Source organism: Mobula birostris, chromosome 15, assembly GCF_030028105.1.
Source record: "Mobula birostris isolate sMobBir1 chromosome 15, sMobBir1.hap1, whole genome shotgun sequence".
NCBI lineage: Eukaryota > Metazoa > Chordata > Chondrichthyes > Myliobatiformes > Myliobatidae > Mobula > Mobula birostris.
Window position 1 is genome coordinate 22,894,333 of NC_092384.1, and position 27,446 is coordinate 22,921,778.

At 39.8% G+C, this 27,446-nt stretch overlaps 1 protein-coding gene across 1 annotated transcript in view; it reads right to left on the bottom strand.

The window, feature by feature from the left end:
* Positions 1-27,446, bottom strand: part of plekhg4 (pleckstrin homology domain containing, family G (with RhoGef domain) member 4) — a 172,797-nt gene that overhangs the window by 20,736 nt on the left and 124,615 nt on the right. Inside the window, exons 16-21 of the mRNA XM_072279420.1 lie at positions 25,402-25,491; positions 19,042-19,266; positions 17,894-18,064; positions 17,148-17,325; positions 3,597-3,713; positions 1,597-1,866 (exon numbers count right to left, since the gene is read on the bottom strand). Of these exons, the coding sequence (XP_072135521.1) occupies positions 1,597-1,866; positions 3,597-3,713; positions 17,148-17,325; positions 17,894-18,064; positions 19,042-19,266; positions 25,402-25,491 (1,051 nt within the window). The remainder of the gene's footprint in view (positions 1-1,596; positions 1,867-3,596; positions 3,714-17,147; positions 17,326-17,893; positions 18,065-19,041; positions 19,267-25,401; positions 25,492-27,446) is intronic.

Consider the following 27,446-nt stretch of genomic DNA (forward strand, 5'->3'; position numbering starts at 1 on the left):
GGACATAGAGATGTGTCAGATGATGAGGCCCAGATAGAGTGGTAATACAACTCCTTTTTCCCAGGACGAAAAATGGCTAATATGAGACAGCATAATTTTAAGCTCATTGAAGTATTAGAGGGGTAAGTAGAGGAATTAATTGTGAACTTCAGAAAGGGGAATTCAAGGGAACACACACCAGTCCTCATCAATGGATCAGCAGAGGAAAGGGTGAGCAGTTTCAAGTTCCTGGGTGTCAACATCTCTATCCTGGACCCAACATATTGATGCAATAATAAAGAAGGCACAACACTGTTGTGCATGGAACATGCTGCCAGTGATGATGGTAGGTGCAGATGCAGATATATTATGTCCCAAATCTAGTGGAGGACTTAAAAATAATGGAACAAAGAAGTCTAAATTCTACTTCAACTATTTAAATTGCTACTTTCCCACCAACAAGATATTTTACCTAGCAGCTCCAAAACTCACTCGCTCCCCTCCAGAAATGTATCTCATTCAACACTATTTCAAAGTCCCCCTTTTGGCAACTCCTCTCCGCTCTACTGCAAACACAACATATGTTAGTGAACAGCTACAAGGAGGCAGTGCAGCAGCAACTGCCATAAATTGGGTGTGTTGCAATCAGGACCTACAAAGGTCACAGCTTAATGTCTCTGGGCTCTGGGTTGATTAAAAAGAACATTTACATTTATGCAACCATTTGCAATCAATTTTACAGCTCTTCTTTGGAGAGACAAAACCAGGCACAAACACACAGCCTTAGGAAACTAAAGAAAATGTCATATAGTTTTCATGCATATGGCTGCTGCTTGAACTATAGCTTTACTATTAGTAATAATGAATTCTAAATATTCAAAACAACGGGAATGTCCCTCTGAAGTCAAATAATTTAAAATTAAATTTTAAAAAAAGAAAATACAGTTTGGGAAAATGTAATTATGTGAAATAATAGGTTTGCACTGTGTTAATGATTTAATCTGTAAATTAACCAGAATCCAAAATGACAATCAGACATTGCATGCAATTTGAGAACAACATGCAGGCAGACAATTCATGCACCCAAGTGACTAACAGTCATGAATAAATTTAAAATTGACAGCAGGAGGGAACAAGGCAATTGTTTTCAATTTATTTTTAAAAATTCCTTAAATCTTAAGTGATTTCTACTTAAATCACACAAATTATACACTTTCTGCATTTACTCATTTACAAGAAAATTCATCATGACAAAAGAATCATAAAAGGACAAGGAACACACTTCAAAGATGGGAACAAAGTCTCTTTGAAAAATGTAACATTGAGACTGACATAGGGAAACTGTTGGCCCATCAGGCCTCAAAAGAGAGAAGGTAATGAACACTTTGAGCCCATGGGCAAATAGAAGGCGCATAATACCACAAATCCATTTTCCCAGCAAATGCCAGGTACCCCACTTCCATTAGAATCTGCAAGTATCAGAGAAGCTGTCTTGAAATGTGTAGAACTGGAATATAAACAAGATGTTCTTGACTAAGAGATGCTACTCAAGAAAGAGCTCAAGAAGCAAAGACACAGAAGTGAGGGCTTCCAATTTATTAGTGATGAAACACTTACTCATGGAAGGCTGGCTGCTTGTCTCATGCTCCAGTTCATCATCCTCGGGGTAAACGTTGACATCAAATGGTCGTTCACTGGTTATTACATTGCTCACCCCTGACAGCAATGCCTGGTTGGTGTACATATGTAGGTTAAGAGGTCCCAAAAATGAAGATGAGGATGGGCCACCAGCTGAAGGACTGCTTTTACTTGAAGTACTCTGTCGTCTTCTAAATGGATTTGTGTGATCAAATAATGACACTGCAATTGAAGCCCTGGTTCGTGCTCCTGTAAGAAATGTATTTTTCTCAATAATGTTCTAATGGAATATGGATAATTACCAGTACAATAACACTTGTTCAAATAATGTTTTAATGGCTTTCGAAAACAAGGCATCATTTGAAAATTTCAGTGAAATGCAGGTCCTCCCAGCCTATACGTATACGTATTTGGGAGACTGGCAGTATGGATTTGCCAGCTGCTGTGGGACTGCAGATCTCTTCTCCTGTGGGAACTCAGCCTGCAGCCACATTGCTAACTTGTAAATTGTCTGAGTAATAAACAGAACATAGAGTCAGTGTGTTATACAGCATGGACAATATGTTCATTGAGTTGACTCATCCATGCTGAATAAAATATCCATCCAAACTAGTCCCTTTGGTCTAAATCCCTCGCAACCTCTCACAGAAACAAAACTCAGCCGTAATCTGGAGAGGACTTGTACACTTTCTTCTGAACAACAAGTAAGCAGATAAATCTATTAGTAATAATTAAGGCGCAAAACAAATGCAGGAGAGAGTTCAGGTTTAACCAACTATACTACCTTGCATTTATTTCTTTGTCTGAATAATTGGAAATTGGTTTCTTATTGTCCTATGTACTGGGAAACATTGAAATGCTTTGTTGTGTATGCCATCTATATAGATCATTCCAAATTACAAACACATTGAGATAGTACAAAGAGAAAGGCAATAACAGAAAGCAAAATATGGTGTTAAGAGTCACAATTAAGAAATGCAGTGGAGGTAGATTATAAATTAGGTGCAAGGGCCATGATGAGGTAGACTGACAGATCGAGTTCATCTCAATTATAACAAAGGGGTAGAAGCTGTCTATAAGCCCAGTGTGGTGCATTTTCAAGCATTTTCACCTTCTGCCCAATGCAAGAGTGGGGAAGAGAAATTTTGATTCTGCTGGCTGCTTTCCCAAAGGAGCAGGAAGTGTAGACAGAATCAATGAGAAGAAGGCTGATTTTCATGATAGACTGAGCTGTGCCCATAACTCTTCAATATTTCTAAAGGAACTGCAACACTGAGCCCTGATGCATTCAGATAGGATTTTTTCTAGGATGTATCTATAAAAAATGGTGTGGGTCAATGGGGATATGCCATATTTCCTCAGTCTTCTGAGGAAGTAGAGGCACTGGTGTGCTTTCTTGGCCATATAGTCAATGTGGTTGGACCAGGACAAGCTATTGGCAATACTTACCAATTAACCGAAGCTATCAACTACCTGCTCCTCACCACCAATGGTGTATACTCTGCCATGATCGTGAAGTCAATAACCAACTCCTTTGGATTTTTTTAACACTGGAGGAAAGGTTGTGGTCTTGACATCATGTCACTAGGCTCTCATTGTGCCTTGAGATCTAGCCCACTATGGTGCAGTTAGAGCAGAATCAGGCCATGAAGAAGTGAGTGTATAGGGAGTAAAGTAAGGAGCTGAGGACGCAGTCTCGAGGGACAACAATGTTAAGGATAATTATGGCAGAGGTATTGCTTCCTATCCTTACTGACAGTTGATTATTGGTCAGGAAGTCAAAGAGCCAGTTGTAAGGAAGGTGCTGAATCCTAAGTCTAGGAGTTTAGTCCATTACAAAACATCAGACCAACAAAACATATTTCTTACTAACTATAACATATCATTCAGATTGACATGTATTTAATCAAATATCATTTTCAGGCTGTGATATTTCAAGATCATGTAGTTACATCACTAAAGATATTTCGAGAACCTACCTCTGCCTTTTATAATATAATCAATGGCTCGATCACTGATCGCAGCCTCACTTGGTTTAATGTCCAAGAATGGCTTGTTACCAATTCCCATTGACACCATTTCCTGTATTCGGACCTCTGAAACAGACATTTATTATGTAATATTGAATAGGGAACAAAACACCAAACTAAGATGCAGAAGTTTGAATCTCTTTTAATATTAAACAAATTATTCTAGGAACACATTGTAAACCTGAGACAAGGCATGAATTACCTTTCTCTTGACTGAGATGAATTTCAAAGCCAACATAATATTAAACTTTATAATAATTCAACTTCTTGGAGATTTGCTTCATTTAAAAGTCACCCCGAGACTCTGTGTTAGAAATCTAGTGTGCCATTTTTTTGCAAATTCTTTTAAAGCATAAGTAACTCTGATATTGGCCTTAGTCTTCATCCAACAGAAGATGGCACTGTATGAGAAAAGCCCAAAAGGAAATGATTGGAATAAGCACACAAAGAATCCAATCGGAAGTTGGGAGAGAGATTTGTTATCTCAGATTTCCTCCAATCTTGTGAGTTGGATGGGATCATGTCAAAGATAAGAAAGAAAGGGAGATTGCATTAGAAGTAACCACCTGGATCTGAACTGCATTCATGATAATTATATCAGTGAGTTATTTACCACTTACTTTCCCATCGCCAATATCGAGAGTTGGCTTTGCTTTGGGGCAAAGTTTCCAAGTCTTCTCCTAATTGTACACTGGTTGCTCCACTGACCAATTTCCTGCGATACCTCCACCAGTATAAGTTTACAATTTTATAAATGGAAAGCCATTCTCTCCCCCCTTTCCCTGAAAATCCACTAATCTTCACTTCCCTCTCTGACCACCTCATACTTCCACTGAAACATACAAAGTACCGTTTGTTTTAGGCAAAAGAGGAATTACAGTGGGTACCTAAGGAAACATTAATCTCCCTATCTTTACATGCACCTTACTCAATACAGTAGTGGACTGATTTGCAAATGAAGAGTACATAACTATATATCTAATCTGGCATTTCAGGGTCTTTGAATTATTTTCTATGTTTGTCTTTGTTGACCTCTGACTTCTACCTTGATGAGTTCCAACATATCCCGTGTACTTCCCATGCCTACTCTAGCACTCATTAAGAACAGTCAATCCTGCATTTCAAATCCTCTTTCTACTCGGTTCCAAATCCCTTAATTCTCTGAGTATTCAAAAAAATCCTCTGATCTCAGCTGTAAATATACTCAACAACTAAGCTTCTGTAGCTTTCAGGGCGGAGATTTTTGAAGGTTCACAACTCAAAGAGCAAAGAATTTTATCACTTTTGCCCTACTCCTTTTCCTGTGATTGAATTCCCTAGTGATAGGTTGTCTGGTTTGAAGAAAAAGCTGTTAATCCATCAATCCTCCTCAAAATCTTTTACTTTTCACTGGAATAACATCTCAATCTAATTCCAGTAAATACTGGGTCAACTTTACTCAATCTGCCTTCATTAGACACTCCGATCATTCTCATGAATCAATGCTGCACAGGCTCTTATAAAAAATATATTTTTCTTAGGTATAGAACCTAATGTGCACATGGGCCCCCTCTATAAACTGAACAATATTCCTTTATTGCAACAAAGGCCAGTGTACCAACTTGGTTTCAAACTACTTGCTGTATGTGTATATTTGTGCTTCATGTAGTAGTAGTAATAATAATAATAATAATAATAATAACACAAATAACCTATTGTCATGGTTCACAGTCCGGTCCATCGACCCTTGCTCCAGGTTTTCCTGTCTACCCTGTTTCTGTTCCTGTTGAGCACTAATTGAGGCAGCTGATTCTCATTGGGGCTGGCTGCATGAATACCTCCAGAGACCAAGGCATGGTTGCTGGATTGCTCTTGTCCTTACTCCTTGTATCCCTTCCCCTGCCTTCTGGTTCCTCGCCTGAAGCCTTGCCTTGCTTTGTCTTGCCTGTAACTCTCGCCTCACCTGAAGTTCTTGTCTCGCCTTGCATTGCCCGAAGCCTTGCCTTGTCTTGCTGGTAACTCTTGCCTCGTCTCGCCTGAAGTTTTGTCTTGGAGCCAGCCTGTACCTAGCTCCCTTCCTGTCCCTTACCTCCGCCGGGTAAGTCAAGCCAGATTGCCGTTACACTGCAGTGGGTCCTGTCCCTATCTTTCCCTTGCCTCCGTCGGGTAAGCTAGGCCAGATCGCTGTTACCCTGCGGTGGGTCCTGTCCCTTCCAGTCCCTTGCCTCCATCGGGTAAGTCAGGCCAGAATGCCGTTACCCTACGGTTGATTCTGTCCCTTCCTGTCCCTTGCCTCCGTCGGGTAAGCCAGGCCAGATTGCCATTACCCTGCGGTGGGTCCTGTCCCTTGCCTCCGTTAGGTAAGCCAAGCCAGATTGCTGTTACCCTGTGGTTGGTTCTGTCCATTCCTGTCCCTTACCTCCGCCGGGTAAGTCAAGCCAGATTGCCGTTACCCTGCAGTGGGTCCTGTCCCTACCTTTCCCTTGCCTCCGTCGGGTAAGCTAGGCCAGATTGCTGTTACCCTGCGGTGGGTCCTGTCCCTTCCAGTCCCTTGCTTCCATCGGGTAAGTCAGGCCAGATTGCCGTTACCCTGTGGTTGATTCTGTCCCTTGCCTCCGTCAGGTAAGTCAGGCTAGATTACCATTACCCTGCGGTTGGTTCTGTCCCTTCCTGTCCCTTGCCTCCATCGGGTAAGCCAGGCCAGATTGCCGTTACCCTGCGGTGAGTTCTGTCCCTTCCCTCCCTTGCCTCCATCGGGTGGAGATCCGTGCCCTGCCCAGAAGGAGCTTCAAGACCCCAAGTCTCTAGCCAAGCCTCGCCCCAAGCTAAGCTTCAAGACCCCAAGCCTCAAGTCTCTGGCCTCAAGCCTCGCTTCAAGTCTGAAGACTCCAGCCTCGTCCTGCCTGCCAGCCAAGTCACGTCCTTGTCTAGTTCTGGGGTCCGAGCCAGAGGCAAGACCCAGGTTCTGGGCCCTTGTCCAGTCTCTGGCTCGGAGTCCAAGCCCTGGCTCCTAGCTCTCTTGTCCAGTCCTGTTCCGGGTTCCCGGTTCTCGTGTCCATATCCTAGCCCTCACCCTGTATCCTAGTCCTGTCCCTAGTACTTCAGATTCTGTATCTTCACTTGGGTCCATTCCCAGCCACCTCTTTATGATACATGTTTATAAAGCACTTTTCATACAGATGATATAGCTCAAAGTGCTTTACAATGGTATAAAGAGCAAACATGAAAATAAAATAAAAAACAAAAATAAATATGAAAATAAAAGACAAAATATGTGTTAAAAGCAAGGTTAAATAAATTGGCTTTGAGTTGGTGTTTAAGTGTCAACTGAGTCAGCATACTTTATTGTTTTAGGTATTGAATTTCACAGTTTAGGAGTGTAGTTTAAAGAAGCTAACCTGCCAGTACGTTTTGAGAGAGATTGCTTAAATTTAAATTTCTTCTACTGGTCGAAGAAGACCTGAGAATTCAAGCAGGATTATAAAAGAAAAATTATTCTGTGATGTACTCCAGACCCAGACCATAAAAAGCTTTAAAAACAAGTAAGAGAATTTTAAAACCAATTGTAAAAGATACAGGAAGCCAATGCAAAGAAGCTAGGATGGGAGTAATGTATTCCCTTATCTTGGTTTAAGTTAAAAGTGCAGCAGTGGGATGCTGAATGAGCTGAAGTTTGTCAATAGATTGGTTTGGGAGACCAGTAAAAACTGCTTTCCGGTAATCTGGTCTACTTGATATAAAAGTGTAAATTAGTTTTTTAGCATCGTTACCTGACAGAAACGGATGTACCTTTGCAATATTTCTTAAGTGTAGAGAAGCTGTTCTGGTCACTTTCTTACTAAGACCATAAGATACAGGAGCAGAATTAAGCCATTTGGACCACTGAGTCTGCTCTGTCATTTCATGATGGCTTATCTGTTACCTTCTCAGCCCCAATCTCCTGCCTTCTCCCCATATCTCTTCATGCCCTGACTAATCAAGAATCATTCAACCTCTGCCTTAAATATTCCAAATGACTTGGCCTCCACAGCCACCTGTGACAACATATTTCACAGATTCACTACTCACTGTCCAAAGAAATTCCTCCTCATCGCCTTTCTAAATGGGCATCCCTCTATTCTGAGTCCTCTGGTCATCCTCTCCACATTCACTCTACGAGGCCTTTCAACATTTGATAGGTTTTGATAAGGTAACCCCCACCCCTCCATTCTTCTGAATTTTAGTGACTACAGGCCCACCGCCATCAAATGCTCCTCATAAATGCTCATCAAATGCTCTTTCATTGCCAGAATCATTTTCATGAACCTCCTTTGAACCCTATCCAATGTCAGCATATCCTCTCTTACATAAGGGGCCCAAAACTGCTCACAATACTCCAAATTAGGCCTTAGCAAGTGCCCTATAGAGCCTCAACATCCTTGCTTTTATATTCTAGTCCTCTCAAAATAAATGGTAACATTGCATTTGTCTTCCTTACCACCAATTCAACCTGCAAATTAACCTCTAGGGAATCCTGCACAAGGACTTCCAAGTCTCTTTGCACCTCAGATTTTGGAATTTTCTGTCCATTTAGAAAATCATTTACACTTTTATTTCTTCTATCAAAGTGCATGACCATACACTTCCTGACACTGTATTCCATCTACACTTCTTTGCCCATTCTCCTAATCTCTCTAAGTCATTCTGTAGCCTCTCTGCTTCCTCAACACTACCTGCCCTTCCACCTACCTTCGTATCGTCGATCAATTTCATCATCCAAATCATTGACATGTAGAGTAAGAAGAAACGGTCCCAACAAAAATTCCTGTGGAACACCACTAGTCACCAGCAGCTAACCAGAAAAGGCTCCCTTTATTCTCACTTGCTTCTTGCCTCTTGCCAATCAGCCAAAGCCCTATCCATGCTGGTATCTTTCCTGTAATACCATGGCTTCTACACTTGTTAAGAAGCCACAAGTGTGGCACTTTGTCAAAGGTATTGTGAAAATCCAAGTATACACCATCCGATTCTCCTTCGTTTATCCCGCTTGTTATTTTTTCAAAGAATCCATGCTGACTTTGGTCTATTTTTTTTTCATGTGCCTACAAGTACCTTGAAACCACATCCTTAACAACATCTTCCCAACCATTGAGGTCAGACTAACTGGTCTATAATTTTCTTTCTTCTGCCTCTCTCCTTTCTTGAAGATTAGAGTGACATTTGCAATTATCCACCCTCTGGGACCATTCCAGAACCTAGTGATTCTTGGCAGATTACTACTAATGCCTCCACAATGTCTTCAGCCACTTCTTTCAGAACCCTGGGCTGTAGAGCACCTGATGCAGGTGACTTATTTACCTTCAGACCTTTCAGTTTCCCAAGCACCATTTCCCTAAAAATGGCAAACTTCACTCACTTCTGTCCTCCAACACTCTTGAAGTTCAGATATATGAGTCCCTTCCACAATGAAGAATAATGGAATTCCACCTACTGTCTTTTATTGGCTTTCCTCCATTATGTCCTGCTTAAGTTTAGAGAAAATGAGTCGGACATTTGATACATCCTTTAAATTTGAGCAAATCTGGCAACCTTTTATTCAATATTTTCATTTGATTTGATTTATTACTCTTTCAATTTTTTTTTCGAAGTTTTAGATTTGATCAGAAAGTCTTTCTTTTTTTTTGGTCGTATCCTCAGAATGGACTGCCCAGTCCCTGTTTTTTCCTTTGTTTCTGTATAGTGTAGTCAGGTTTTTTCTTCATTTAAAATTCAAAGTTTTTTCTTTCCTCTTCATGAACTGATATGAGGAGAATGACTGTTTTTTATTATTATTATATACTAGCTTAACACTATGTATGATTTTGATAATGTCTATTTCAATCTCTGTTTGTATTGTTATTGATATATATATTTGAGATAATTCTCCTCGTTTGTATTTATGTTCCTTTTAAATGAATAAAAAGATTAATAAAGAAGAATGAATAATGGAAAATGCTTATTCAGTTCGGCCGCTGTTTTTTTTTGTCCCCCATTACTACTTCTCCTGCAACACTTTCTAGCAGTCTAATATCAACTCTCGCCTCTCTTTTACACTTTATATCTTTGAAGAAACTTTGGTATCCTCTCCCTAGCTGGGGCAGAAGCTAAAATGGCACCAGAAAGCAACTCCTTCAAGTTCATCTGTGAACCAGCTTAAATTCCTCTCTTTAATGTCTCTTTTTATCCTTTTTAAGGTGGCTAGGGTCCTGCAGGAGTCCATGATCTACAGCTGCACTCAAACTGCGTTACTTCATGGCAGTGCGCTCCTGTTCTTGGATTGGCCATTTCCAAATTTTCCAGAAGTGACCTGAAAGACGTGCGCCTTCAAGGTGAGGCCTTGGATGACTGATCCCTTGCTGATGTCACAAACAGAAGCACTGCAGGAGATCAGAACATTGAGACAGCGGGTACGGTTGTCAGCGGCCTCTACACTTGAGCGATCCCTCTTTCTCGATGGGGGTGCCGGATGGTGGTAGAGAGTCTGCTGGTTCTGGAGTTGGATGAGCTAGAATAAGTGTCACTGCAGATAGTAACATTGAAACAGCAAGGTGTTGGTCTTCCCTCTCACTGTGGAAGGGGGGCAGGAAGAGGGGAGAGGGAGAATGAGGTAGAGTTAGAGGGAGGGAGAGAGTGGGGAGGAGAGAGGGAGAGGGGGAGGGGCAGGGGGAGAGAGAGAAAACGAAGACACTGTGGGATTACAAAGTGCTGCGTTATGAACCGTAGCTTTTGATGGAGCTAGATCATGGTCTCTTTAGAGGCTTTGCTATTGTGGGAGGGTTGATGCTTCCTGCTGGAACAAGTGGGGTGAGGGGAGCTTTGGGGTTCTAATGCTTTTCCAAAATTCATTCTTTGGGGATTTTCTTCTGTTTTATGGGTATCTGCGAAGAGTAAGAATTTCAGGTTGTATATTGAATACATTCTCTGATATTAAATGGAGCCATTAGTATCCCCTTTGATATCATTGGCTAGCTTACCTTCATACTCCATTCTTTCCTTCCTTATGACTTTTTACCTGTCTTCTGTTGGTATTTAAAAGCTTCCCAATCCTCTAACTTCCCACTATTTTTGCTCCATTATATGCCCTCTCTTTGGCTTTTATTTCTCGTCAACCATGGTTGTGTCATCCTGGCTTGAAAATACTTCTTCTTCCTTGGAGTGTATCCATCCTACACCTTCCAAATTGCTCTCAGAAACTCCAGCCATTGCTGCTCTGTTGTAGTCCCTACTCATGTTTCCTTCCAATCAATTTTGGCTAGTTCTTCTCTCATGCCTCTGTAATTCCCTTTACTCTACTGTAATACTGATACATTTGATTTTAGCTTCTCCTTCTCAAACTGCAAGGTGAATTCTATCATATTATGATCACCGACCCCAAAGGGTTACTTTACCTTAAGCTCTGCGATGAAATTCCAGTTCACTGCACAACACCCAATCCAGAACAGCTGAGTCCTAGTGGGCTCTACCACGATATGTTCTAAAAAGCTAACTCATAGGCACTCTACAAATTCCCCATCTTGAGATCCACACCTACCTGATTTTCCCAATCTACCTGCATATTGAAACCCCCAATGACTATTACAACATTGCCCCTTTGACATGCATTTTTCTGTCTCCTGTTGTAACTTGTAGACCACATCTTTGCTACTGTTCAGAGGTCATACATAACTTCTGTCATGGTCTTTTTACCCTTGCAGTTTCTTAGCTCTACCCAGAACAATCTTATGTCACTTCTTTCTAATGACTTGATTTCATTTTTTACTATTGGAGCGACCCCACTCCTTCTGCCTACCTACCTGTCCTTTTGAAGCAATGTGTATCCTTCGATGTTAAGCTCCCAGTTATAATCATCTTTTAGTCAGGATTCAGTGATGCCCACAATGTTATACATGCCAATCTGTAACTGTGTTACAAATTCATCTATCTTATTCCGTATACGCGTGCATTCAAATACAACACCTTCAGTCCTATATTCATCACCCTTTTTGATTTTGTCCCCCTTTTACATTGCAACTCCCGCTGACTGCTATTTTGCCTTATCGTCATCCTCTCTTTGTTAGCAGTCTCAATACACACTGCCTGTTTGTAAACCAACTACCCCCATCCTCAGCCCTATCACTCCAGTTCCTATCCCTCTGCCAAATTAGTTTAAACCCACCTGAATAGCTCTAGAATCCTGCCCGCAAGGATATTGCTCCCCCTCAGTATCAAGTGTAACCCGTCCATTTTGTACACATTGTAACTTCCCCAGAAGAGATCCCAATGATCCTGAAATCAAAAACCCTGTCCCCTGCACCAGTTCCTCCACTACACATTCATCTGCCTAATCATCCTACTCCAGTGAGAGTAAGAGTGTGGTACCCTGGAGGTCCTGCTATTCAGCTTTCTATCTAGCTCCCTAAAGTTTCTCTTCAGGGCCTCCTCACCTTTTCTACCTATGTAATTGGTGCCAATAGGCACCAATACTTTTGGCTGCTCACCCACCCCATAAGAATACTGTGGACCCCATCCAAGACATCGCTGACCGTGGCACCTGGGAGGCAACATTCCATCTGAGTGTCTCTATCGCGTTCACAGAATCTTGTCTCTGTTCCTCTAACTATGGAGTCTCCTATCACTACTGTAGTGCTCTTCACCTCTCTTCTCTTCTGAGCCACAGCACCAGAGACCTAGCCACTAAGGCTCTGTCTGGTAGGTTGTACCACTCAACAGTATCCAAAGTGGTATACTTATTATTGAGGAGAATAGCCACAGGGGTACTCTGTGTTGGCTGCCCAACTCCCTTCCTTCTCTTGACAGTCAGCCAGTTACCCGCCTCCTGTAATCTAGGGGTGACCACCTCCCTGTAGCTGCTACCTATCATTTCCTCAGGCTCCCATACAAACCAAAGTTCATTGAGTTGCTGATGTGGTTACTTGAGAGGCTGGAGGTCTCCCAGAATTTCCATACCTCACACAGAACAAAACAGTCCCTGGAGCCATTAAATCTACACTGACCGTACCCTAGCAGACATGGAATGAAAAATAAAGAAAAAGAAGAAATTTACTTATGTCATTGATGCCAATAAGTACCAAGACTTCTGGCTGCTCACCCACCCCCCATTAGACAGGCCCCAAGCCTGTTGAGCCAAAGCTACTCCAATGCTGACCCACTCACACAATGGCCGTTCCAACAATGGCTATTATGTGGGATTTAAACTTCATATCTGAATTAAGGATAACACCCAGGCTAGGTACTTCAGTCTTTACAAGGGGAACCAAGTGTCCAAGTTTATCAAGAAGCTTATCCTTTTTGTTTTTTGGAGCAACCAAAAGTATTTCAGTTTTAACTTCGTTTGCAACGACCATCATCACTGGTGCACCACAAGGCTGTGTGCTTAGCCCCCTGTTGAACTTGCTTTATACATATTACTGTGAGACTAAGCACAGCTCCAATGCCATATTTAAGTTTGCTGACGACATCACTATTGTTGGCTATTGGTGGTGACGAATCCGTATATAGGAGTGAGACTGAAAATCTGGTTGAGTGGTGCCACAACACAACCTCACACTGAATCTCAGCAAGACCAAGTAGCTAATTATTGACTACAAGAGGAGGAAACCAGAGGTCCATGAGCCAATCTTCATCAGGGATCAGAGAAGAGGTGGAGAGGGCCAGCAACTTTAAATTCCTCGGTGTTATCATTCAGAGGATTGGGTCCAGCATGTAAGTGCTATTACATACCACACCCCATGATATGTTCACATTCTTCACAGAATCAAGGAATGGTTTGAGCACATTGATGCAACAACAAGGCACACCAGTCACTCTATTTTGTTACAAGTTTGAAGAGATCTGGTACATCACCAATGTACAGTGGAGCACATTCTGACTGGTTACATCATGGTACTGCTGCCAAAAAAGACTTCACATCATATAAGATAGTAATAATAAACCTCATTCTGATTCAGAAGGAGGCCACAACCCACTGATTACCAACCAGCTCCAAGCAAGGATGATTTAGTTAATCCTCTCCACATTGCCCTGAAAAGTCTTTCCTTTTAGATACTTGCCTTCCCACCCTTCCCCCACCTTCTTTATAGGGCCTCTGTCCCTTCCCTCTACAGTTCTGACGAAGGGTTCCAGCCTGAAACATTGACTGATCATTTCTACTGATGCTGCCTGACCTGCTGAGCTCCTCCAGGGTGTTGTGAGAGATACTTATCTGGCTCACTTATGAACACTTCATAGGAACTTGCTCATACTTCTGGCCATGGGACTAGATTCTAAATGCTAATCACTTGATGCACAAAATAGTTTTTCTTCATGTCACTTTTGCTATGTTGCCATTGTATTCCTAGTTCTTTACTGTTCTGACAATAGTAACAGTTTTTCTCTAACTAATCCACTTACATCCTTTATTTTTCTGCCTTTTTATTCTCCATATTCTCCTTACTGCCATTGACATCACACCCTGGTACACTGCTTCAACTGGGGGTGGGGGGGCCTAAATCAGGTGAGAGTAGATAGTGGGTTTATACCTTAGTGAGATAGGGATGTGTCTGTCCTAACATGTAGTCACCTCTGGCAGATTGGACAGATGAGATCAATAGTGAGATCCAACAGCAAGGAATGTGGTTCTGCAACGTATGATACGGCACAGAAAAAGTCATGGTTATCTACTGCAACCAAGGAACACCCCAGTTTGTGACAACTATTTATACCATTGGACCCTGTTTTCCTCGGTCGAGAGTAGAATTGCCTCAATGCAATGATGATTTGCTTTAAAAATTCTCCTGTACAGATCTCCTGTTATTGTTGGACAAGATGGCAACCAACACTGCATCATAATCCACATGGTTAAAATTCATTTGCAGCTGATCAATTGTAAATTACTGAATTTACATAAATACTCTGTAAACCTACTTTCAATCGTAGTCAACTCATTTTCAATCTAGTCTTGTCTAAGAAATTGTTTATTCTTGTTCTGAAGCAACCCATCTTACTTTCTGTACATTATTCTCTTCTGTTTTTCTCCCTTTCAGTGATACCTTTCATGCCTGTCTCCTTTCTCAATAAGTTCAAACTTCCTCCCACAACACAAGTGCATTTCCAAACACTCCGGCAATATACGAGGGGTGATGGATAAGTTTGTGGCCTAAGGTAGGAGGAGTAAATTTTAGAAAACCTAGCACATTTAATTTTCCTACATTTACACACTTAGTCCAACAGTCGTGGAGTATATGAATCCTTTCTTTGTAGAAGCTGGCGTCTTGGACCTCCAGTATTGGTCCACAGCAGGGGTGATTGATAAGTTCGTGGCCTACGGTAGCAGGAGATGAGTTATTAACTTCAAACTTTCTGCATTTTCGCTTAAAGAGTTGACCTGCACATGCATGTAACGAGAGCTGTATAGCCACAAACTTATCAATCACCCCTGCTGTGGACCATCTGGAGGTCCAAGACGCTCTCGTTACATGCACGTGCAGTTCAACTCTTTGAGTGATAATGCACTAAGTTTGAAGTTATTAACTCATCTCCTTCTACCTTACGCCACAAACTTATCAATCACCCCTGCTGTGGGCCACTTCTACAAAGAAGGGATCCGTATGCTCCATGACTGTTGGACTAAGTGTGTACATGTAGGAGGGCAAACAACAGGAATTCTGCAGATGCTGGAAATTCAAGCAACACACATCAAAGTTGCTGGTGAATGCAGCAGGCCAGGCACCATCTCTAGGAAGAGGTACAGTCGACGTTTCAGGCCGAGACCCTTCGTCAGGACTAATTGAAGGAAGAGTTAGTAAGAGATTTGAAAGTGGGAGGGGGAGGGGGAGATCCAAAATGATAGGAGAAAGACAGGAGGGGGAGGGATGGAGCCAAGAGCTGGACAGGTGATTGGCAAAGGGGATATGAGAGAATCATGGGACAGGAGGTCCCCGGAGAAAGACAAGGGGGGGGGGGGAACCCAGAGGATGGGCAAGGGGTGTAGTCAGAGGGACAGAGGGAGAAAAAGGAGAGTGAGAGAAAGAATGTGTGTATAAAAATAAATAACGGATGGGATACGAGGGGGAGGTGGGGCATTAGCAGAAGTTAGAGAAGTCGGCAAAGGAAGTTAGAGAACTTTGTCCACCAGAGAAAGCAGGATCTCCCAGTGGCCATTTTAATTCCACATTTTAATTCCACATCCCATTCCCATTCTGACATGTCTATCCATGGCCTCCTCTACTGTAAAGATGAAGCCACACTCAGGTTGGCGAAACAACACCTTATATTCCGTCTGGGTAGCCTCCAACCTGATGGCATGAACATCGACTTCTCTAACTTCTGCTAATGCCCCACCTCCCCCTCGTACCCCATCCGTTATTTATTTTTATACACACATTCTTTCTCTCACTCTCCTTTTTCTCCCTCTGTCCCTCTGAATATACCCCTTGCCCATCCTCTGGTTCCCCCCCTCCCCCCCACCGTCTTTCTCCCCGTACCTCCTGTCCCATGATCCTCTCATATCCCCTTTGCCAATCACCTGTCCAGCTCTTGGCTCCATCCCTCCCCCTCCTGTCTTCTCCTATCATTTTGGATCTCCCCCTCCCACTTTCAAATCTCTTACTAACTCTTCCTTCAGTTAGTCCTGATGAAGGGTCTCGGCCTGAAACGTCGACTGTACCTCTTCCTAGAGATGCTGCCTGGCCTGCTGCATTCACCAGCAACTTTGATGTGGGTTACATGTAGGAAGGACCTGCTAGGTTTTCTAAAATCAATTCCTTCCACCTTAGGCCACAAACTTATCAATCACCCCTTGTATGTGTTACCTCTCTCCTATACTTCCTCTAGGTCATATTTTTTCTGTCCTCTGTCATTCTTTTATGCTCACTGTTACAAGGGATAATATGGAATTTGTCACTTTTGAATCCTACTTTAATGTCTTTTCTTTCAAATCTGCCCCTGGGACCACATCCCAACCAATATGGACCATAACCTTTGGTTCTCACTCCTTTATTCACTTCCTTCAGAATTTTCGGTGACAACTCTGTGTTAACCTTAATCCTCACATGAGAAACCAACATACCTTGCCGGAATCACAGTCCAAGAAATGTCAGACAGCTGATTAAAAGATTTTTTAAAAAGCTAAAAAAAATGTGAAGGCTCTGGGGAATTAATTCCACATGTTCTCTGCTCCTATTACTATAGATTTGTTTATACTATTCTTTTCTTCATGTCTCTTTTCTGTTGTCTCCAACTAAAGCCTATTCAATGTCTCTAAATTTCTTGCCTGGCTTTACATCCATGGCAACACCTTGTATCTGTAGGTACATAAACTGATGTGTTAGCTGTTACTCAAGCAACAAAAATGAAAAATGCTATGCAGAGTTGCTCCTCTAACTACTTCTTCCATTCAATGAGATCACAACTGATAGTGGCTAAATGTACCCCATATAACTTATTTTCTTCAGCTAATAATAAAATAATCATTTTGGAAAAGCTCTCACTGAAGCATGGAATAACAAATCTTTCCAAATGCATTACCTTTATTTCTGGTAGCTTGTTGCCATAAGATGCTTGTAATATCTTTTGTCCAGGCCTGTTTAACTTCTTGAGAATTTGCCTGAAGAATATAGGTATCACTGGTTTTTCGACGACGAAACCAGATTTCGAATCGTGTTCCACTTTCACCACTACTTTCAGTCAAGCCAATATCTGCCATCTACAAACAAAATATTTACTAACTATTTACTAACTCTATTTATATTTCAAAAGTTAAATGTGGTGTATTGAATGGAACATTTCTCAGAGATAAATTTCACTTTTTGATACACCATCATGCTACAGTTCAAATTCTAATCATTTAATTGGATTTGGCATTATATGCTACTATTATTTATAACCTGCACTCAACTTTTCCAAGAGAAACTCCAAGGAATTCCCAATTCTTATTAAAAATAAGAAGCAACTTTACTGTTAAGTAGCTGTTAACAATCTTCGTTACAGAAGATGTGATAATTAACACAGCAACTAAATTCATAATAATAACCTATTTATAGAGCACTTTTCATATAATGTAGTTCAAAGTGCTTTGCAATAGGATAAAGTGCAAACATGAAAATTCTAAAAAATGAAATGATGTTAATTCAAAGCACGGTTAAATAATGGGTTTTGATCTAGCATTTAAAAGTGTTAACTGAGCCTGTATCCCTCATAGTTCGATGTGTTAAATTCCACAGTTTAGGATTCATCAGAAATAATTTATAAGAGATTATGCAATACTTTCTTACTTTGAAAGAATGCTTGTAGATATAGACATCAAGTCCACTATCAATCCTTTTAGGTTTGCTGAAAAGAATAAGATCTTCAAACAGAAAAACATGCCGCAAGTGCTTTTTGCGGCCAGACCAGATAATGAACTCGTCTTGGCGAACCAACTGTCCCTGCTCCTTCAAGTTCACCTGTTTTGATATAATGTAAAATGATTGCTTTTATTATCATGCCATTCTTACAATCAGAAAATCATCTAAGCAACTAAATGAATATATTTTGTAAACAAATTCTCATCTGCTGTTCTTTATATGCTCAGTTAACTTAGATCAATTTTCTATTGTCAGCCAAGTGTCAGGAGTTTCAATAGATTTGATATAAAATCATTGTGGAAAAAGAAACAAATTTCTACACAAACCTATGAAAGCATTTATCAATATACCTATGTAAGTGCACACAAACAAAAATAAATGTCTGCACACATTGTTCCACTACAGCTTAATTTACTTCAATACTTCTACAGATTTACATTTGATTTTAATTTAATTAGCTTGTTAACTGTGTCGTACAATAAACATTGTTCAGTTTTCAGTACTAAACTGAATTCTACGCAGTACTAATTTTACAGTCATGTGCCATATTCTTCTTCATTCTAGCAGGAACATTCAGAAACTGTTAGCTAATTGACAAATTTAACAGTTATCAGCTAAGCCAGGGCCATCCCTTGACCATCTGCCAAGGAATGTTGTTTTAAATTTGTATCAGTGGAATTTTTTCTGAAGCCCCTACCTCCAATTATCTTCTCACCCTGGCATATAATAGCAGCCATTATTATTCATGATCAGGTCAGTTTGGAGAACAAATCCATAAAAGTGAATTCACTAAATTTTTACTTACCAAGTGAGCTATTATGCCACCTACCTAGCAACTTCTACACATATCATGCTGTCTTTGCTTTTGTGTTAAATCCCTCTAAAAATAGCTCCAACATTTCATTTAATCCCTTAAATGTTCAAAATCTCATTATTTAATAACACTTTTTAATCTGGATTTTTCTGATTTCTAGCTAAATTAGTTTTTAATCTGAAACTTTACCCAGTGCTTAGTTAAATTTCAACAGGTAAAATTTATTAACAACACTTGCAACGTACTTTGATGATACACTTACATCACAATCCCTAATAGCATCCATCGCCAACAAATCATTGCCATGCTGAAGCTGAAATTTAATCATTTCTTCTGCTGCCCTGAGATTATTCAGCTCCTGTTCCTGAGCCTCAGTGCATTCCTTAATTAAATCCTTCAGTAAGAGGGCATATTTGCTCATTCGCTGGATGGGCTTCAGTAAGTAGGAAGCCAGATTCATTTTGTCTCCCAGTTGTAGTTGCTTGTACTAAAATAACACAAAAACTGAAGTAAATAACAGTGCTAAGAAAATGCCAAATGAATTAATATTTAAAGGAAGATACAATTAATGCATCAATTGTGTTGAAGGTGCATGGTTTAATTAGAAGTAAGAGTGACAGCTAGAAGTTCTTGGTTACAAGAGAGTTCGGTCGAGAAAGATAAAAAAAGGAGTGCAGTAGCATTGGTTAACAAAATAATTACAGCCGAGTGAAGGAATTTTGAATTAGATCAGCAAATGAAATTATATGGTTTTAACTAAAACAGTACAAAGGAGATAGAAAAGCAAATTAAAGAAAATTTTCATGTGTGGAAAAGCAGTATTTGGGAATATTGTAAGTGTTATCAGATTACAAACATTGGCAATATTTTAGACAGTGAAAAAGATTATCAAACATTAAATGGACTGAAGATTGGCAAATAGTTTTCAATTTAGCTAAGTGGGAGGAGCTGCATTTTCAGCATGTCAAACCAGGGTAGGACATACAAAATAAATTGTCAGGGCATCGCAGTGTTGTGAAATAGGATCAAGGAGTACATTGTTCATTAAAAATGGCACCACAGGCAGACAGGGTGGTTAAGGAGGATTTTGGCACACTTACCTTCATCATTCAGGACACTGAATATTGGAATTGGGATGTCATGTACACTTATATACATTCAAAAGACACTAGACACTAGAAGACGCTAGACACTAGAATACTACAGCACAGTACAGGCCCTTCGGCCCTCAATGTTGTGCCGACTCATATATTCCCTAAAAAAAGTACTAAACCCACACTACCCCGTAACACTCTGTTTTTCTTTCATCCATGTGCCTATCCAAGAGGCCCTTAAGTACCCCTAATGTTTTAGCCTCCACTACCATCTCTGGCAAGTCATTCCAGGCACCCACAACCCTCTGTGTAAAAAAACTTACATTTGGATAAGTACAGGTATAGGAGGATCTCAGAAGGATATGGGCCAAACCTGGGCAAGTGGGTCCAGCTTGGTGGGTATCATGATACATAAGGGCAAATGGGACAGAAGGGCTTATTTCCACATTGTATTACTCTATCACTCTAATCACCTTAATAGTAACTAGGATATACTCAGTTTAAAATGTAGAGAGAAAGAGTGCTTCCAAGGTTATTTTTATTATCCAGTATAAAGTAAGCCTAATAATAAATTTCTGGATGTAGCTTGTGAAGTTGGGCAGATGAAAGATTATAAATTGAAGGAGGATTCTGTGTTGGTGATCACAATTCAGTTCGATAGGGAATAATGATGGAAAAATAAAAAATAAAAGGGGAATAAACATTCTAAATTAAGCGAATGTTAATTTTACTTGTTTGTTATGTGATAGGATAGGACAGAAAATAGTTACTATAAGGTGTATCATTTCTGGGGGGGGAGGGCATGCATAGGGTTGAAAATGCAACTGTTTCTCCAAAGGAAAAGGATTTGAATGTCAAATGTACCAAGGACATAGCGATTCTCCAAAAACATAAATAAGTCCATAGGCTGGGTAAAAACCTGGCAAATGGAGAGACTGGATTTAACAGCAGGTTGGTTATGTTGTAATTGTACAGGGTACTGATGAGGCAGGCCTGGAGTAGTGCATGCAGTGCTAGTCTTACTTGAGCAAATATATACTGACTTTGGAGTTGATGCAGAGGTTGATAATTCCAGAGATGAGGTGTTTATCCTATGAGGAACAATTGAGTAGCTGGAATTCAGAAGAATGAGACAGGATTTTATAAAAATAAAAAATAAAATTATGTACAGGATAGGTAAGAGGCAGGTAAGTAGAGATGATTACAAGTACGGGACATAGTCTCCAAGATTTGGAGAGTAGAGTTAAGAAGGAAAAGGGGAGGAGCTACTTTTTCCAGAGTTAATTTGTGAAGTTCTCTCCCCAAGAAAGCAGTAAAGGCTGCCTGTTTAAATATTTTAAGACACAGTTAGATAGGTTTTTACATAGTAAGGGAATTAAGAGTTAGGGGAAAAGGTGGGTAGGTGGAGTTGAATCCACAGCAAGATCAACCATGACATTATGAATGGCAGATCAAGCTTGAAGGGCCAGGTGGCCTACTCTGCCTCTTATTTCCCACATTAATATAGGAAAATATGAGATCATGTACTTTAGTAGCAAGAATCAAAAGACAGATTATCTAAATGGTGAAAGTCTGCAAATAAGTGGACTTCAGAAGGATCTAGATGTTCTAGAGCATCAATCACGAAAAAGTTGATAAAGCAGGTCCAGCAAACATTTATGAAGGCAAAAAACCTTTATTGTGAAGGGGTAGGAGCTTAAAAATGTAGCTACTCAGTTACAATTATGCAGGATGTTAGTGAGGCCACACCTGGAGCACTGAGCACATTTTGTTCCCCTTACCAAAAAAAAGATAAAGTAGGTTGGGAGGCACTCAAAAGGAGTTGTACCAGGCTAATTCAGTTTGTGTGTATCCTCTGGAGCTTAGAAGAATGATGGGTGATCTCTCAGAGTGTGGAGAACCTTTGGAATTATCTGTCACAGATGATAATGGAGGCCAGAACATTAGAAATATTTAAGACAGCGATACTTGAAAAATCAAGAAATTGAGGGCTACATGCAATTGGCAAAAGGAGTTGAGGCCGACATAGATCAGCAATGATCATATTGAATGGTAGGCAGATTTGAAGGGCCTAATGGCCCCCTCCTGCTCCTATTTTCACATGTTCATAATAAATAATGGATAAAAGGAAAGCTTTTGTCAGTCTCTGGATCCTTAATGCTGCAAAGGGCCAGGCAGAACACAAAAAGTTCCAAGAAGAAAATTAGTGGAATCTTAAGAAAACAGAGGAAATATGAAAAAAATATGATAGATAAAATCACACAGCATGTAAAGATGCTTTGTAAGTACTTAAACACCAACAGGAACACCCAATAAAAATAGTAGGAACAAAATAAAGTGCAATAGTGATAGAATAGTTCCTGTCCTTTCTCTACGACCCAGAGGAATCTCTGCAGAATATGCAAATTTGCCATGCAACTGTGTGGTTTCCCTGGTTGTTCCAGTTTCTTTCTATATGCTAAATCCACGCTGGTAGGCTAATTGGCTACTGTACAGCACTTCCAGTGTATGTGGATGGCAGGAAAGTCAGGTGGGGAGGGGTTGATCGGTTCAAAGTACTGAACATACATGCTACCATATACTAACATGAGATTTGTTTTCCTGCAAGCATTTAGAGGAAAAAAAACAACAGAATCTTACCAAAAAACTATACAAAGACTGATAAACAACTAATGTGCAAAAGAAAACATACTGTGCAAATAATAGTAATACTGAGAACACAAGTTGTGAACACTCCTTGGAAGTGATTCAGGTCGTAGTCAATGAAATTCAGAAGCCTGATAGTTGTGGGATAGTAACTGTTCCTGAACCAGGTGGCTTGGGACCCAAGACTTCTGTACCTCCTGCCCAATGATAGTAGTGAAAAAGGGCATGGTGCAGACAGTGGGAGTCTTTGATGACAGATGCTGCTTTCTTATGGCAATGCATCATATTAATATACTCAATGGTGGGGAGAGCTTTGCTTGTGATGCACTGGGTTGTATCCACCATTCTTCATTACTGGATATTGGAGCTTCCATACCAAGCCATGATGTAACTAGTTAGGATACTTTGTACTGTACATCTGCAGAAGTTTGTCAAAGGTTTTGGTGACATGCCAAATCTACATAAGCTTTTAAGGAAGTTGAAGAGCTGCTTTGTCTTCTGTGTAAAGTTACTTACATGCTGGTCCCAGGTCACATTCTCTGATACGTTAACATCAAAGAATTTAAAGCTACTGACACTCTCCGCCTCTATTCTCCTAATGAGGACTGCCTTATGGACCTCTGGCTTCTTCCTCTTATAGTCGATAATCAGTTCTTTGTATTTTTCTGATGTTGAATGAAAGACTGTTGTTGAGGTACTACGCAACCAGATTTTCAATCTCCCTCTTACATATTGATTCAGCCAACAAGAATGGCACCATCAACAGACTTAAATATGGTAAAGGAGATGTACTTAGCCACACAATCATAAGTATAAAGTGGCTACGTATACAGCCTGCTGGTGTACTTGTGCTGATGGTGAGTGTGGAGGATATGTTGTTGCCAATCTGGACCAACTGGGGTCTGCCTGTGAGGAAATCGAAGATCCAATTGCACAAGGAGGTACTGAGGCCCAGGTCTTAGAGCTCAGTGGTGAGTTTTGAGGGGATTTTAATGAAGAATGCTGAGTGTAGTCGATGAAGAGCAACTTGAAGCATGAATTTTCATTGTCTACATGTTTCAGAATGGAGTGAAGAGCCAATAAAATGGCACCTGTTGTCCTGTTGTGATGGTAGGCATGGTGGAGCGGATCCAGGTCACTTCTCAGGCAGGAGTTGACCAACCTCACAAAGCCTTGACCAGTCTTACCAGGTATGTGAATAAAAATAGAACACAAGAAAATAATGGGGCAAATGGGAGTACCCTGAGAACTAGCATAGAACCAATGAACATTTCTCTGTATTTTATGATATACTATATAAAATTAAGTGTAATGTTCCTAATGGACCTTACACAATTGCCTTTACAAATCAATATTGTTTTTAAGAAAGAAGAATGTGAAACACTGGCTGTGATGAGCATAGTAAAAGAGAGATCTGTAAAGGATTTAGCATAATTGGAAGTAGATAAATCAGAAGATCCAAATAAAATAATCCCTGACTGTTAAACGAAGAGCAAAAGAAACTTGACAATAATTTTTTTCAGTCCTTTTTGGCTGCATGAGTGGCGCCAAAGTCTAGTGATGTTGCCTAAAAGGTGAAAGGGTATAAATGAAATATCTACATGCCTGTTGGTCTGGGGTTGAATATAGTGAATTCTAAGGGCTATCACAAGATCCATGTAGAAAAGCATAGATTAAACAAGGTGATCCAACAGACTCAAGAGTAAGTAGGTCAGGAGGGCATTAGTAAGGCTTTTTACAAGATCCTGCTTGGCAGATAGTTTAAAAATGTGCAAGTCCATAGATCAGGGAGAGAATTTGGATCAAAACAAGTGCAGTGGTAGTAGGCTAAGGATATTAACTTATAGGAGTCCCTGTAACTGGAAGGATGTTGCCAGTGACATTAAATAGGGATCAGTATTGGTCCTTTACTTCTTTTGTTGTAACAGTAATGTTTACTCCTAAATGTAAAGGGCATTTTAAAAATGCATTTGGCACACTAACTGGCCATGTGATTAACAGCAGTGGTGAAAGCTTTAAACTAAAAGATGATGTGGTCTGATGGATTGCACATGAATATAAAAATGAAATTTAATCCAAAAGTATTAATAACACAATAGATGGATGCATACTGAGTGTGGTGAAACAAAGGGGACCTTGGATGTAAGTGCACAGATCCTAAAAAGGCAACAAAGCAGGTCAATAGCACGTATAAAATGACATAGGTCATGCTACACTAGTTGAATCAGAAAATGTAAGTTTGGGACATAATGTTTGAACTCCATATACGCCTAGTTAAGCTATATTTTGAGTATGCATACATCTTTGATCACATTACAGGGAGTACATGACTGAACTGGAGAGCATGCAGAAGAGATCAGATCTTTTTTGTGATAGGTCAGGGCTGTTTTCTTTGTAACAGAAAATCAAAATGCATGAAATTATGAATATTCTACATAAAGAAGAAATGCTTTGTTCTCTTAACAGAAGGGTCAAAAACAAGAAGCAATGATTTAAAGTAACTCGTCGAAGAATAAGAAAGGAGTAAAGAAAAAGTTTTCACCAGCACAGTGGAAGGCATCTAGAGTTTACAGCCAAAGTGGATGGTAGAGCCAGAAAACCTCATCATGATGGATTGTAGTGTAGTTGAAGAACAGAAACCTGCCGTGCTAGAGACACAGTGCAAGGTGTTGCAAAAAGGCTGGGATGCTCTTCTATGACAGGGCTGTCATGATGAGTCAAACAAAACTTGATACTGTGAACAAAGCAACTAATCAAGTCTCTCAGCAGCATGACATAAATGCCTTATTAAAATACATGACCTTAAAAATTACAATTAGGGCAGTATTTTTTTTGTGAAACAATGATACTGGATTTTGCTAGGTAACATATGAAAAGCTTACCTTGAAAAAAGTGTTCCCATGGCTGGCTAGCAGAGCATCAGATTTTGGTTTGTTCTTGCTGTACAACGCATACATGCCAAATTGGTCTTGCTGTAAACGTATTAATAAAATACTATATTTAATTTCTATGTGTGCTTCTACCATTTTTCATAATTCCAATGAAATATTGCATAAAAGATAAAATTATAATGCAGCAAACCAATTCTGATGTTATCGTTGTTGCATGTTAAACTAGAGTTAAATCACTGACATGTTTCAAATTAGGAATAAAGGGGAAAAATACCAGGTTAAAATTTTAATTATGCTGCAAATGTTATTAATCAAATGCCTTCAAGAATTCTTATTTTTCATCCTTAGGTTTTTGTTTTTATTTCTGGTGAGCATTGTTGGTGGAATTGGGCAGCAAAGCAAAGATCTAAATAAATTGAGTTGAAATTTACTTGCTGAAATATTTTAATTGCTTTACCAAAGTCAAGCCACCTCCTATACTTGCTTTCCTAATTTGGTTTATAGTTATGACTCCAAATAATAGTGTAAATCTACCATTTTTCCCACATTTTTGCTAATTACAACTTTTGTTAAGTTAGGCACAATCACAACCTCCATCTAATTTGTTGTGACTGTGTTGAATGCCTAGCCTTTGCTTTACATTTTCCCTGGGAACCTAGCAGAAATGAGATCAGCAGAAGCACAAGGGCCTTTAATGTTGCTATTCAACAGCTGTTTATAAACCATGGCAATATCCTGCAAATTGCCGTTCAAGCGAGGTTTTCCAGAGATTCAGATTAATATTTGTACTGGAAAGACCTAGATGCTTCTTGAATTTAATAACTAAGCCAACAGAAAGTATTTTGAATGCATACGTGTATACAGCATTTGAAAAATAGTTGAAATGGTAATCTATAAATTAATCAATTTACACTCTGTAGGCAACACATTACTGTGACTATTATTTATTGTTATCGTTGCTATGCAACAGGCATAACATGCAGAGTTTTAAAACCAAGTATTTACTCCTGTCCCTGCTTTTGTATAACTGGAATTCTATAGCTTAATAATCAATGACAGCCAAAGAACTCAGTTGTAAAAGACACAAACAGAAAGGCAAAATTAGTTCCTAAAGATCATTTCTCAAAGGTTTAATCTCCAGTGCTGTTTGCAGTAACAACTGGCTTGATACTCAAAGGTGAAGCTGATAGCTGCAATTCCAAACATTAAGCACATTTAACAATCTGACACTCACATTGAAGATCTTTGATCAGAGCCAAGATATGCTAGAAACAGTACCACACTGAGAGCACTGCTCTGATCCACGTTCCTCAATTAAAACACAATGAGCACAAAATCAAGAATTTACTTGCGCAAGTCTAGATCGGAATGAATTGGGAGAACTAAGCAGGTATCCAAGTTAAATGGAGGCCATAGATTTAATTTCTTTAACTTTTATGATTAATGTATGTTTATTTAATTATGATAGGTAAATCACATCACCAACTAAAATCAGGTCAAATCAAATCAAATAAAATCAAATCAAATTGAAGATGCATAAAACTGCCAATAGAAAATACCCACTCTCAATACCTGGAAAGATTTTGTCAGTGGATATTTCACAGCTGCATTTGTTTTTTTTTGCTCTGGTGTTGTCCTAATTACTTTATTGCAACGTGCTCAGAGAAGCATCAAGTGCATTGGATCAAAAGGCAACATAACCAATTAAAAATTTTCAATATTTGTTATCAAGACATGTTGCAATTTAGGATTTAGAAAAAAAACTCAGCTGCAATCTAGCCTGCATATACAAGTTCAATTTACCTCAAAACCTACAGCAAAACCTTCAACAACTTAATTTCTGACACGAAGAGGAGATAATGTGGAGATGTGTGAATTTCATGCATTGGTAGAAAAAAATGAAGAATGGCAAGATATCCTAGAATCCTGATGCAATTATTGCAAGAAGTTAAAAATCAGAGCAGAACTATTTGTAAATAGATCATGAGTAAAATTAAGGGTATAAATATTTGCTGGGAACTGAAACAAATAAATAT